Source organism: Heterodontus francisci, chromosome 17 (assembly GCF_036365525.1).
Source record: "Heterodontus francisci isolate sHetFra1 chromosome 17, sHetFra1.hap1, whole genome shotgun sequence".
Taxonomy (NCBI): domain Eukaryota; kingdom Metazoa; phylum Chordata; class Chondrichthyes; order Heterodontiformes; family Heterodontidae; genus Heterodontus; species Heterodontus francisci.
In genome coordinates, this window is record NC_090387.1 from 26,405,864 (window position 1) to 26,419,606 (window position 13,743).

A 13,743-nucleotide genomic window follows, 5' to 3' on the forward strand; every position below is an offset into this window, starting at 1 on the left:
GAGTGCCAAAGGTCTAAGGTGACTTTGATTCAGAGTCGTTAGCCTTACATTAGTTGGCAACAGTCTATTACAAGATGAGAACCAAATCTCAAAATTATCATAGATACATAGAAGGCCCCTGTGTCTGTCCCGATGGAAGCTGCACATTGGAATTATGATCCTAATCCTATTTTCCTGCATTTCTGTAAAGACTTTCTTCAAGTTTCCCTTTAAACACTAATTCCCTCTAAACACTTTGATTGGCTCAGCTTTAATGGCCACATGTGGTAATACATTCCATTTTTTTGGTGTGAAAACATTTCTTCTAACCTTCCCTGTTTTATCAATGCTGTAATACATAAATTTAATCATTTGAAAATGACAAACCCCAATGTGACAGTCTCACCTTAATAATAATTTTATGTGTAAGCTGTGCCGGGGATGGTAACTGCTCTGCGTTTGCTTCTATTGGTTTGGTAATAAGCATGGACCCAAAAGTTTCTTTGAACTTGATGGCCATATGTCGCTGCTGCTCAACTGTACAGTGTTCTTCAATTGAAAGTATGACTGGGTACCTTAGAAAGTCAATGATAGAATTAGTATCACATTCACTATACCATATGTACTCCAAATGGTATGGCATGTACCCAATCAGCAATTGCAATAAAATACTTATAATAATAATTTTTTAATGACTAATTAAATCAGCTCAAGAAAACAAGTACAAAAAGCATTAGAATTGGGAACTCGTTGGTGCAGTGGGTTAGACACTGACCTTTCACCTCTGGGACCTGGTTCCAAATTCGGCCCAGACTGAATGGAGGGAAGATTCCAAAATCTATTGGATGTGTCGCTCCTATGTGAAATGTTTGGGCAGCCTCAATCCAGATTCTTGTGGCGGGCGGGGGGGGGGGGGGGGGGGGGGTGGGTCAGGCGGGGATGGGGGCATGGGCCGCAAATACACATTTGCCAACAACTGATTGTCATTCAGACAGGTCTAAGCATAACTCGTGTGGAAAATTGAAAAATAAATCCCATTGGTGCAGGAGGAGCTGCTTCTCTGAGGTTGGGGCTGAGGTATATTATCGGAGCAACAGAGAGGGAGTTTCATTCTGCATCTACCTGTACTGGGAGTGCTTGATGCTGATACTAAAGGCTGACTTTTCGCCAGAGAGGTGGGAAACAGGAGCCAGGTTTCTTTTCAGGATAGAAACCCAACTCTGGTGTGAAACTGATTAAAGTTCAAGTTTTTGCATGGGGAAGCCCTCAATCAGTATGCAGACTGATTTCCTGTCCACTTAGAACCAGTGGGGGTGGGAACAGAGGTGGGTCAGATCAAGTGTGGGACTCATATAGTCTACCATGGAAGCTGACTATCACTGAGCTGCTAGTTGCCCTTCATTGCCCATCATGCCCCAATGCCAGCTGGAGCCTTCCTTCTGGGCAGCTGGCCACCCAATTGTCCTTGGCTGCCTTGCCCCAGTGAAGGCGGTGGGGCTCTGACCCCATTCAATGCCTGGGTGCTGAGTGCCCACTCTCCCTGCCACCTGCGCAGCACCAAGAGCATCCCCTTACCAAGTGCCCAGTCCCCCTTTGTCCCGCTGATGCTCTTTTGGAGCCCGGGTGATGCCCTGATAAGTAATGTAAAATCAAACTCGAAAGCAGCAGTGAAATTCCATTGCTTTATATATATTTTATATAAGTAACATCATTATTCCAAAAGATTTCTTCTAAAGCATGCAGAGAAATGCTAAATGGTGTGAAGAGACAAATACATGAGAATAACATTCATTTACAAAATTTGATGTAAGTCAGAAGGTTGTGGGTTCATGTCCCACTCCAGGATTTGAACACAAAAATCAAAGCTGACACTCCAGTGCAGGGCTGAGGGTGTGCTGCACTGTCAGAAGTGCCATCTTTCAGGTGAGACCTTAAAGATTACACCATGTCTGCCTTCTCAGGTGGACATTAAAAATACCATGAAGAGCAGGGGAGTTACTCCCAGTGTCCTGGCCAATATTTATCCCTCAATCAACATCACAAAATGAATTATCACAGTGCTGTTTGTTGGAGTTTGCTGTGTGCAAATGGGCTGCTACAAATCCTACATTACAACCATTATTACACTTCAAAAATACTTTACTGACTGTCGTGTGCTTTGGGACCTCCTGCGGTTATGAAAGGAGCTATATAACTAGAATCTTTCCTTTCTTTCAGATTCTTATGGGTTCATGTCTCACAACAGGTACTTCAGCACATAATTACACTGGGAGTGCAGTACTGAGAGTATCGTAAGGAGAACTTGGCATGGGCAATAAATGCCGACTTGCTAATGTTGCTTACATCCCAAGAACAATTTTTTTTTAAACAGTTTAGTTCTTACAGTACTGTTCAGTTCTGTTATTCTTGGGATAGCATGGAAGTTAGATTGGCCTTCCAGCCGGCCTTCACCCTTATCGGAAAAAAAACACTAAATTAAAAAAAATTGTAAATGTTGGAAATCTGAAACAGAAAAAGACAATGCTGGAAATAAACTGCAACTTAGGCAGGATCTATAAATAAAGGGGGAAATAAAAACAACACGTTAACATTTTACATACATATCCTTCATCAGAACGGAGAATTGTTCCATTGTCCAGACCTTCCAGTTTGATGAATGGTATGGTGACTGAAGTAGTCTGTGGTGACAATGACGTTCAGGCAACTAAAACACTAAATAAAATAAGAAATTGAAACTTACTCTGATGAAATAAAGGCATGAGTTTTGATGGCGTCAACAACATCATCAAACTTGATTTTGGATGTAAGTGTCCAGCCGTGATAAATAATTGGTTTCCCATCTGGCCCATCCCAGCAATCCACTAAAACATTTAAAAGTAAATGCAGCATCAGTGTCATAAGGGAAAGAATATTGTTATGAAAGTGCTTCCATTTTTTAAATATCTTTTGAGGACTCATGTTTAAAAATTGTGGAAATGGATTCATTTGAAAAACTGAAGAGATTCCATAGCTGCTGGACTTTTTTTTAAAAAAAAGATCACGGGAAGGACTGGAGATTTTTGTTTAAAAACAAACCCTTGCTGGATGCTATGTGTTTTAAGCTAAGTAAGCAGCAGGAGTCTTGGTGACGAGAGGAGTTGTTTACAGAGAAGTGATGTCATGATTTATGGTGGTCACGAGTTGATTTCGTTTTTGGATATTGTTTTGAGTCAGTTGGGTGTAAGCCTGCTAAGAGAGAAGCCACCAACTCAGCCTTTTCCACCTCTTTGAGAAACCCTGAGAATCCAGTGTGTGGACTGGAGAAATTGATGCCACATTTCTCCTGAAAAGACTGCCAGACTAATCCTCGACATCACCTGAAGAGAACTGCTCCAAAGAGATTCCAGTGACAGCCGTCTATGAGTATCTGGTTGCCAGACTAAAAGGGCCAGCGCAGAACATTGCCTATCTTATCCTTTTTTCCTTCAACAATTAACAAATATTTGGCCAAAGTATTTTATTTTTGTCTTTTCTCTGCAGAGAAAACCTCTTTATTTTTTTCTTTAACTGGTGTGTGTGTGTGTGTGTTGGACATATTTAGAAGGGAACTTTCATATTTCAATCTGTGTATTAATGCCCCGACAACCAATTTTATCTGCATCACCTGTGGAAGAGTCTGTCACTTGAGAATTGGCCTTTATAGCCACTCCAGGCACTGCTCCACAAACCACTGACCACCTCTAGGCGCTTACCCATTGTCTCTCGAGACTAGGGGGCCAAAGAAGAAGATTAATGCTTTGCATCTTTACTGAATAAGCCTTGTTTTATAATAAATTAATAATTTTGTTGTGATTAAAGAAACTTAGTTGGTGGATTTTATTCTGAAATAAAAATAGAGTATATAATTGGCCGTATCGGTAACTGGGTAAAACATTTAAATATATGTTGTGACCCATGGAGAAATGGAATTAGAGAAAGACGATGCACTCCTCCAGCCTCGGTCATAAAAATATATGTCATAAAATCTCATAGAAACTAGGGAATCAGTTTGAAACTCTACTCTAAAACCTAAACTTCAAACACAGGTTGGGGCTATACTCATTGGAGTTTAGAAGAATGAGAGGTGATCTTATTGAAACATATAAGATTTTGAGGGGCCTTGACAGGGTAGATGCTGGGAGGATGTTTCCCCTTGTGGGGGAATCTAGAACTAAGGGGCACAGTTTCAGAATAAGCGGTCTCCCATCTAAGACAGAGATGAGGAGGAATTTCTTCTCTCAGAGCGTTGTTAATCTTTGGAAATCTCTACTCCAGAAAGCAGTTGAGGCTGGGTCATTGAATATATTCAAGGATGAGCTAGACAGATTTTTGATCTACAGGGGAGTCAAGAGTTATGGTGGGGGGAAGGGGAGAGACAGGAAAGTAGAGTTGAGGGCAGGATTAGATCGGCCATGATCTTATTGAATGGCAGAGCATGCTCGAGGGGCCGAATGGCCTACTCCTGCTGCTATTTCCTATATTCTAAATGAAGGGAAGGTTGATGAGAGAAATGCTCCAGACCTTTAAAATATTGAAAGACAGTGATGATGTAGATCTATTCACACTGTAACATGGACTAAGAGCACAACAGTAGAGGTCATAGGCTTCTTTTCCTATATATTCAACTTACATTCAATACATCGACACCCCATCCTCAGGCATCTAGCATACGCTTCTGTAGATGAGTCACTGCGAACCTGGTCTCCTGTGAGGTACCTTTGAACAAAATAGTGATAGCCAGTTACTTCAGTAAAAGAATTTACATACACTATTTTTAATATTTAATAATACTGCAGTATTAAAAGAAAGACATATGATTACCTCTAAATAGTGCTAATAAGGTTTATTTTTACATAATCCGAGCAGGAGAATGGGATTAGACTTGATAGCTCATCTGGAGAAAAATGCTAACATAGCCTTGATGGGCAAGTGGCATGTTTCTGTGTTGTAGCATTCTATAATTCAAAGTCCTTTTATCAAACCTGAAAGATCACTTGATAAGGTTTTCCATTTTTCTGATCTGTTTTTGATTGGTTTTAATCTTTCTGAAAACCATTATTAGAGACTGTGAAGAAGTGACAAGCCAGAGGCAGGACTCTGGGAAGCCTGAGCAGATAACATGCGGGATTTGTGTCTGCAGTACTGAAACAATCTCAAACGTTTCATTCATAGAAGAATACGAGTTAGTGAGTGACCTGAGCCCAGAATTCTGATCAGCATTTTATGATAATGAAACTCATTTGAACCAAATATGATCTGCAGATTCATAAATTTCAGTATTTATTACAGCCGAGCTCCCTGGTCCTAACAACATACATATAAAAGTTTCAAATAGTATTGATAACTGATTGCTGTTAATCAGTGTCAATGATTTTAAGTGTCATCAAAGGGATGGCATACCATGTTTTAACCAACATTTCCAGCCTTGTTTGAAAGTTAAGTCATGGCCTGGACAATGTGGTCAAATACTGTCAAGTGACTGGTAGCCCCAGTCAGAGTTTCATAGAGCAGGAAGTGAAGGCCATTCATTAATTAGTGCGATATCAATTGAGAAAAACTAAAAGTCTCTAAGTTTTGGAAATAATCCTTTAAAAACAGGCAAAGTAAATTCCTTACGTGTTATGTGAAGATGAGATCCAGTAATGTGATAATGGGTTGTTCATATCTTGGGGACAAATGGAATCATACTTGGTATCCCAGATTGTGTTTTCTCTTGAAAACAAATACGACAAAAACTGAAAAATAATGAATAAAATGAAGAGACAGTACTGCAATTTAACCTTTCTGCAAAATTAATCTGAAGTGAGGGTGCATTTTAAAGCCATTTCAATTTGAATTTTAAAATAAAACCACTCCACAGTGAATGGAGTGAAGAATGAAAATTAAAACCTCAAAGCTTCCTCCAATTGCTCACAAGTTTTCCCAGTGGGCACTGAGCTATACAGACTAAAACTGGCCCAAGCTTAATTACCAAACTGCTCAGTTAGTTGTTCCCAAGAAGAATATTTATATAATTGGATCCAGCAATCTGGTTAAGGGTTAAAGGAATCAGCTAGGGATCCCTTTCCAGTGACCCCAAGTGGGATTGCACTTGTGTGGATGTCAGGGAAGAGCAGAAGTGGGGTTAGCTGTGTTCACCTCCACGACAATTAAAAGGTTTGTCAAAACTCCCGGTTTATGGCCTGAAAATCAACAACCGTCACTTAGGTGAGATACCAAAGACCATCTGAGGTCTGGAGATCTGTGAGAAATTATTCCTTTCAGGAAAGTAGAGGAGAAAAATAATTTGTAAGAAAATTTAGAAAGACAACATTCCAGTTACATGGTAATCCAAAGAAGACCTTAACCATCACAGTTTGATCCTAAATGGGTCAAATCTGAAACAACCATGCAAACAAAAATACCCAGCCCAATGGTTTCTGTCCAGGCAGGTCAGCCTCCAGCTATAAGCCACTATAGCCTTTGAGCGACAGATCTCAGGATGCACTGAGGTGTTGCTGTATTCTAGGGTGAATGAATCATTTATGTTCCTAGAAGTTTGGACTCGTTACTCCTTGACTCATTAAATCTGAAAAGGAATTCTCCATGAGCTCCGAGTGTGATCTCCAACCCATCACAGCATTATAAAGGATAAGTGCCACTGCTCAGTAACCGCACTCACATTCTAAGACTTACACTGGGAATTTTCTTGGGGGTTCTCCCAATCAGTTGGTGCAATTTCAGGAAAACACCCCAGATAAATGTTATAAACAGGGTTTCCACAGGTCCTCCACCAAAATTGCAGTGACTGGGAGAACCCCCGCGGAAAATGCTGGCATCAGATTTTTGCCTCTCCCCTTAGAAGCCAGTTGAAATTAAAATGAGCATTCTCTTGAGGCAAGAATTAATATTCTTGTGATTTAATTGCAATGTCAAGCTGGGATTTATGGTACAAATGAATCACAGCATTTAAATTCATGCTCATTATTGCATCTTCGTAATTCGAGGTATTCATTTAATAACGATGCCTTTGCTGACTTTGTTTTCTCTCATTGCTTTTTCTCTCTCCCCTTACGTCAAACATTTCTTGCCTGACAGATAGGCTGGTACAGTCCACTGTCAGGGCTTCTCAAGTGGGTGGGCAAGAAAATTTCAAGGGTAGCGCCAAACAAACACCTACACAAACTAAAGCTGGTGCTTAATATGGATGATTGGACCCAGAATGGTGCTGACACCCGGTGGCTCCCCTGGGGAACTGCAGCGTCAAAGATCTCACATTCAGCATAGTTTCAGTCTCTGGTTTATTCACTTTAACAATCCCCGCGTGTTCCTTGCCCTGAACTACACAGTGGTGGAGAACCAATCCACAGACAATTCCCCTTCAGTTGGCATCCTATATGTTTGGGTCTGGTGAATAAAGTGAAACAGATTAAACTGTCGCTCAGGTTCATCCATTTATATTATGTTTTGCTAAGTCACACATGACACTGTCAGCCTCTCCTGCAAAATGTCTGCAAGGGAACATTGGGATTTACAGTCACAAGGTGATGAATATCTCTTCCACACAACTATTCAGTCTTGCGAGTATAAAGAAAAGTGGAGCAAAAGGCTCCAACCCCAGTGGCTCCTTTGAATCAATATTAAATGTATTGTGATACTTAGGACAGCGCCAAAGAAATAAAACAACAACTTACATTTATATAGTGCCTTTAAAGTGATAAAACATCCCAAGGTGATTCATAGGAGCATTATAAAACAAAATATGACCCCAAGCCACATAAGGAATTATTAGGGCAAATGGCCAAAAGCTTGATCAAAGAGTTTGGTTTTAAGTAGTGTCTTAAAGGAGAAAAGGGAGATAGAGAGTCGGAGAGTTGTAGTGAGGGAATTCGCAGACTGAAGGCACAACCACCAATGGTGGAGCAATTAAAATCGGGGATGCTCAAGAGGCCAGAATTAGAGCAGCACAGATATCTCAGAGGGTTGTGAGGCTGGAGGAGATTACAGAGATAGGGAGGGGCAAGGACAAAGAGAGATTTGAAACAAGGATTAGAATTTTCAAATCAAGGTGTTGCTTGACCAGGAGCCAATGTAACTCAGCAAGCAAAGGGATGATAGGGAACGGGACTTGGGGTGTGGTAAGACATGTGCAGCAGAGTTTTGGATGACCTCAAGTTTACGGAGAGTAGAATGTGGGAGACCAGCCAGGATTGCATTGGAATAGCCAAGTCTAGATGCTAACAAAAGCACAAATGAGAGTTCCAGCAGCTGATAAGCTGAGACGGGGCGAAGTCGGGGCAATGCTACGAAGGTGGAAATAGGCAGTCTTAGTGATGTCATGAATATGTGATCGGAAGCTCATCTTGGGGTCAAAAATTACACCAAAGTTGCAAATCATCTGATTTAGTCTCAGAAAATTGCCAGGGAGAGGGACGGAATTAATAGCCAGGGAAAGGAGTTTGGAGCAGGGATCGAAAACAATGGTTTCAGTCTTCCCAATATTTAAATGGAGGAGATTTCTGCTCATCCAGTACTGGATGTCAGAAAAGCAGTCTGATAACTTAGAAACACTGGAGGAGTTGCGAGAGGTGGTAGTGAGGTTCAGTTGGGTGTCGTCAACACTGTGCTTTCAGGAATGGGAATATGTTGAGGCAGAGTAAAGCAAGAATTTTAAATCCTCAGATCCTTCCAGGAATTGTGACAATTAAAGGCACCAACAGACTCATTTGGAGCCGGACACTGCAGTGCCAGAGCAGAATGGGGGAGGGGCAACTAAGAGCTCAATAGTTCCAGTAAATCAGTAACTTAAACATACTCTATTGACCTGACTGCAGAGAGTTTAGGTGCATGGTGACAGAACCACGGCTTAGGGACAATGTTCCCTCTAAGTTGCGCAGCTGCTTAAAGGAGGAAAGCGAGATAGAGAGTCGGAGAGGTGTAGTGAGGGAACCTGCAAGCTTAGGGCCTAGGCAAGTGAAGGCACTGCCACCAATGGTGGAGCAATTAAAATCGGGGATGCTCAAGAGGCCAGAATTAGAGCAGCAAAGATACCTCGGAGGTTTATAGGGCTGAAGGAGAGGGGAGAGGCCAAGGAGAGATTTGAAACAAGGATGAGTATTTTAAAATCAAGGCATTGCATGACTGGGAGTTCCCGTGCAGGTTACGCACAAGTTGGCCCCTTTAATTTACTGTGTGTGCACGGCTGTGCAATAAAATTTTAAAGGGCCCACACACTTAAATGAATCGGCCCCGCACTATAAAAAAAATTAGAGGCTACTTTGGCTACAGACCCCCAAGTGTCGCATTTGAGTTTACCTAGCGTACTGGAGTCGTTTCCTAGTACACAGGTACCCACTGATTCTGACTCCAGGAAATGCCCCCAGCAGCTGTCCTTCCGAAGTCTCAGATTTTCTCCTTCAGCCATAAGATGGGACAACTGCCTTCAGGGTGGTGGGTGGGGTTACAAAGGGCTGATGTTCTCGATGTTAAACTTCAGTGCCAATTACCAGGCTCACTCACCACCAACTATGACATGAGAACTACACGGTCCACGTCAGGGAGGTTAGTAGAGGTGTCCTCACCTTGGGGTTGACTCTCTCTCCCAGTTACTGGGTCACAGAGTCTTCCTTCTGAGAATTGAGTTGCTTTTTTTGTCTGAAATCTACCTCATAACCTGGTCTTGGATCTGGTAAATGGAGCAGAAGGAGTCCTTCCACTGCATATCTTGGAGTTCAGATCCACACATCTTGACAGAATTGTTGCTCAGCACCAGCAACAATCTTTGCATTAAGTAAAAATAATTAAATATATTTGTTTAACTGTATAACTAAAGTTTATACTGAAAAAATATTTGTGTTGTGCTACAGGGGGTCCGTGGAATTTTTATAGCATGACTGTGGGGTGGGGGGGGGGGGGGGCCTCAGAAGCAAAAACCTTGTGAACCCCTGCACTTGTATCACTTCGATTATTCTTCCCTTTCTGCTGGGGGTCTCTGCCTGCTGGACACAGCAAGATCAGAAAGTTGTTATCCAGGGAAAGTGTGAGGGCCATCTTTATACTTTGCTTTAGACTTAGAGTCATAGAGAGATAAAGCACTGAAACAGACCCTTCGAGCCTGTGCTGGCCATCAACCACCCATTTATACTAATCCTATATTAATCCCACATTCCCTACCATGTCCTCACCTTCCCTCAATTCTCCTACCACCTACCTACACTAGGGGCAATTTACAATGGCCAATTTACCTATCAACCTGCAAGCCTTTGGCTGTGGGGGGAAACCAGCACACCTGGCAGAAACCCACACGGTCACAGGGAGAACTTGCAAACTCCACATACAGTCAGTGCCCAGAACTGAACCCAGATCGCTGGAGCTGTGAGGCTGCAGTGTGACCCACTACACCACTGTGCCGCCCTTACTTTGGCTGACACCTCCCTCACAATCTGTTTAACTACTGCTGTAAACTACACCCTGTCAGCTATCCCCAAATTACAGTGAGGAGATTCAACGGAATATGAAACATTCCTGATTCTGTGAATAAAAAACAAAATAAAGCAGTAGCTCAGGTGGCACTTTTTGGGTCAATGTTCCTTAGAACAGGAATTTTGTATTTTCTTGATCAATTTTCATAACCAGCCTATTGAAGATTTCTGTTTGAATCCAGTAAGAAAAAGCTATATTTCCTGGCAACTCCTGCTACCTAATATATGGAAAGAGCGAAATTGTTTGAACTATGATGAATGTAACTCGAAGATATCACAATGTGAAATTTGTTCTGATACACTGAACGTGGTGCTGATTGTCCTGGTTGCAACAAAGGAAAGATAAAATCTATCACTCCCCCATATTAAAATTTTCTCCCTATTGAAACTCTCCTCATACTGAAACTCCCTTAAAGGTGAAACTTCTCAGTATTGAAACTCCCCTCCCCCCACACACGCACTCCGACCACTTGCTCTTCCTCCCCTCTCCCCACCACCCTCCCCCCCCCCACCCCGACAAGTGTTGAAAATTTCCTTTACTAAATCTCCACAAGTGCTGAAATTCCCCCAAATTAAAACGTCCCCCCAACCCCCACCAATGCTGAACCTCCTCCAGTGCAGAAACTGCCCCCAGAACCAAAACCACCTGTGCGAAGGTGAAACCCAGTTACTGAAACTGCTCCCATGTTGATTGCTCTTCATACAGATGCACAATTCTGGTAACTTTTGTGGATCATTGATACATGATGTTAACGGGTGAAAAACATGATCTTAAACTGATAAGGGAAGGAATCGAATTGATCACACGGACCAGGGTTTTTTTGCTTCTGCACCCGCCAACCTGCAATTTCCAATCCTTGAAAGTGAAAAGGGGAAAAATCATGGGTTAGTGAGTGCAGAAGCGGAAAACCCCAGTCTCTAAGTGCTTCCTACCTTGCAATAGTGACTGCACTTCAGGAATAGTTAATTGGCTGTAAAGTATTTTGGGACATCCTGGGATTGTGAAAGGTGAAATAGAAATTAAAGTTCTTTATCTCAGATGTGAGGAAGAGTTGTTATGACAACTGTGTACAGATTGTAGTCTCACATTTTGGTTAAATTTTTCCCATTATGTATTCCTATGCCCATATTTATATTGGAAACTGCCAATGTAAGCTTGTCACACTGGAATCACACCAGTGATGGGCCGAGAGTGCCTGAGTGTCACATTCAGCCTGTACTGTGGACAAACTCCTATCCTCCAACTAACTCTACTTCTGTGCTTCCCAAATTGCTGTACATTTTGTTATTTAAGCTGAAGTAATAAAAGATCAAAGTATCATCTAAAAAATAAGAACTTTAAAATGAGGACTGAATTATGTCTTTGCATCTTGGTCCTATGATTCCTTGCTCTCTAACCCCACTTGCCCCTGGGATCCACTCCCGTAACACTTGTCCAGGAAGTGGTGAGCATGGGCTCCAGTTTTGGTCACCCTGCTTTAAGAATAATGTTAAAGCCACAGAGGAGGTGCAGAAGAGATTCGCTATACTGATATCAGGGAGGAGAGGCATTTGTTACGAGCAGCACGCGAGAGAATGGGGTTCCTTTCATTGGAACTGTGTGGGTTAAGAGGAAATCTGTTAGAGGTGTTCAAAATTAGGAAAGGTTTCGACATTGTAAATGGGGAAAACTATTTCCACTGGTTCATGAGTTCGTAACCAGAGTATAAATTTAAGATCATCACCAAAACAAGGAAGGAAGTAGTTCGGATACATTTATTTACACAGAAGGTTGTTAGGACATGGGATAACAATGGTGGCAACACAATCCTGAACAGATTTTAAAAGGTAATTGAATAAATGAAACACTAAAAAGGGCATTAACAGAGGGCAGAGGAATGGGACTAAGTAGGTAGCTCTTTCAAACAGACAGCACAGGAGCAATTGGCTGAGAAGCATCTTTCTGGACAGTATGATTCAATAAACAAAACAAAGAAATCAATAATTCTGAACCCTCAGATATGTTAATATCAAAGTTCCTTAATGTCTAGGAAATCGCCCTATCAAACGAAATGTGAGCAATTCTCAGGTGAGCAGTTGGTTTAGTTTAGTTTAGATATACAGCACTGAAACAGGCCCTTCGGCCCACCGAGTCTGTGCCGACCATCAACCACCCATTTATACTAATCCTACACTAATTCCATATTCCTACCACATCCCCACCTGTCCTTATATTTCCCTACCACCTACCTACACTAGGGACAATTTATAATAGCCAATTTACCTATCAACCCGCTAGTCTTTTGGCATGTGGGAGGAAACCGGAGCACCCGGAGGAAACCCACGCAGACACAGGGAGAACTTGCAAACTCCACACAGGCAGTACCCAGAATTGAACCCGGGTCGCTGGAGCTGTGAGGTTGCGGTGCTAACCACTGTGCCACAGTGCCGCCCGTTGGATGGAGACTTGTACATGTTTCAGGAGCCAGTAAGAGTGGGGACGCCGAAAGTGTTCATATAAAACTCATGTGACAATATTATACCAGCTGTAATATTCGTCATGGAAGCCACAAACAGCAAGTCATCCCACTCACTTAACAACTTTTAAGCATAAGAAAGGAATGCACCTAAAGAAGGAAATTTTAGGGGAAGAGCTCAGTTAGCAGTCAGTATACTAGACATGATTTGATACGAACAGGAACTGAGAAAGTTCACTTGCATACAAAGGATTGGCATTTTTAGCCACATATAATGAAATCTTCTGACGCATCACAAAAGGTTACACACCTCATCTATATAGAAGAAGGGCTCATTTGTTTCTCTGTAAGTATCATAAATACACCTAGTCATCAGCTCGCGAACCTTCTTAATATCACTGGCCCATGATTCCTATATTGTAGAAAAGGTACATGTTAGATAGTATTAAAAGATGGTTTCAAATTATATGATTATTGTTATGGGAAAAAAGAAACATTTTCTAAATCTAGTGTAGAACTCTTCTATTATTTATCAGCTTCATGAACATTTAGCCCTCCTTCTGTTGTTTGGAAGGGAGAAAGAACTACAGTAAATTTTGCCAGTCCACATAATGGAAGCTCACAGCAGGAATGTGGGGTGCGGAGGTGAACTCGCCAAATTTGCCACCTGCCAATTTTCCATTCATTAAAAATAAATTCTGTGCTGGGACCCCTAAATTGCCCCTAGAACAGCTGTGCCATTTTTTTTCTCACCCTGTATCTTACCTTTTTAGAAAAGGAGGAATAACTGTGTTGCAAGAGAAGGCAAAGGGTTGGAGCCACTCACAGAG

The 13,743-nt window shown here is 41.8% G+C and overlaps 1 protein-coding gene across 2 annotated transcripts in view; it reads right to left on the reverse strand.

The window, feature by feature from the left end:
- plcg2 (phospholipase C, gamma 2) overlaps window positions 1–13,743 on the reverse strand; it is a 224,792-nt gene that overhangs the window by 77,743 nt on the left and 133,306 nt on the right. For both annotated transcript variants that reach the window (XM_068049178.1, XM_068049179.1), the window contains 5 exons: window positions 13,224–13,325; window positions 5,614–5,732; window positions 4,628–4,713; window positions 2,720–2,840; window positions 386–554 (listed from right to left, as the gene is read on the reverse strand). In XM_068049178.1, the coding sequence (XP_067905279.1) occupies window positions 386–554; window positions 2,720–2,840; window positions 4,628–4,713; window positions 5,614–5,732; window positions 13,224–13,325 (597 nt within the window). The remainder of the gene's footprint in view (window positions 1–385; window positions 555–2,719; window positions 2,841–4,627; window positions 4,714–5,613; window positions 5,733–13,223; window positions 13,326–13,743) is intronic.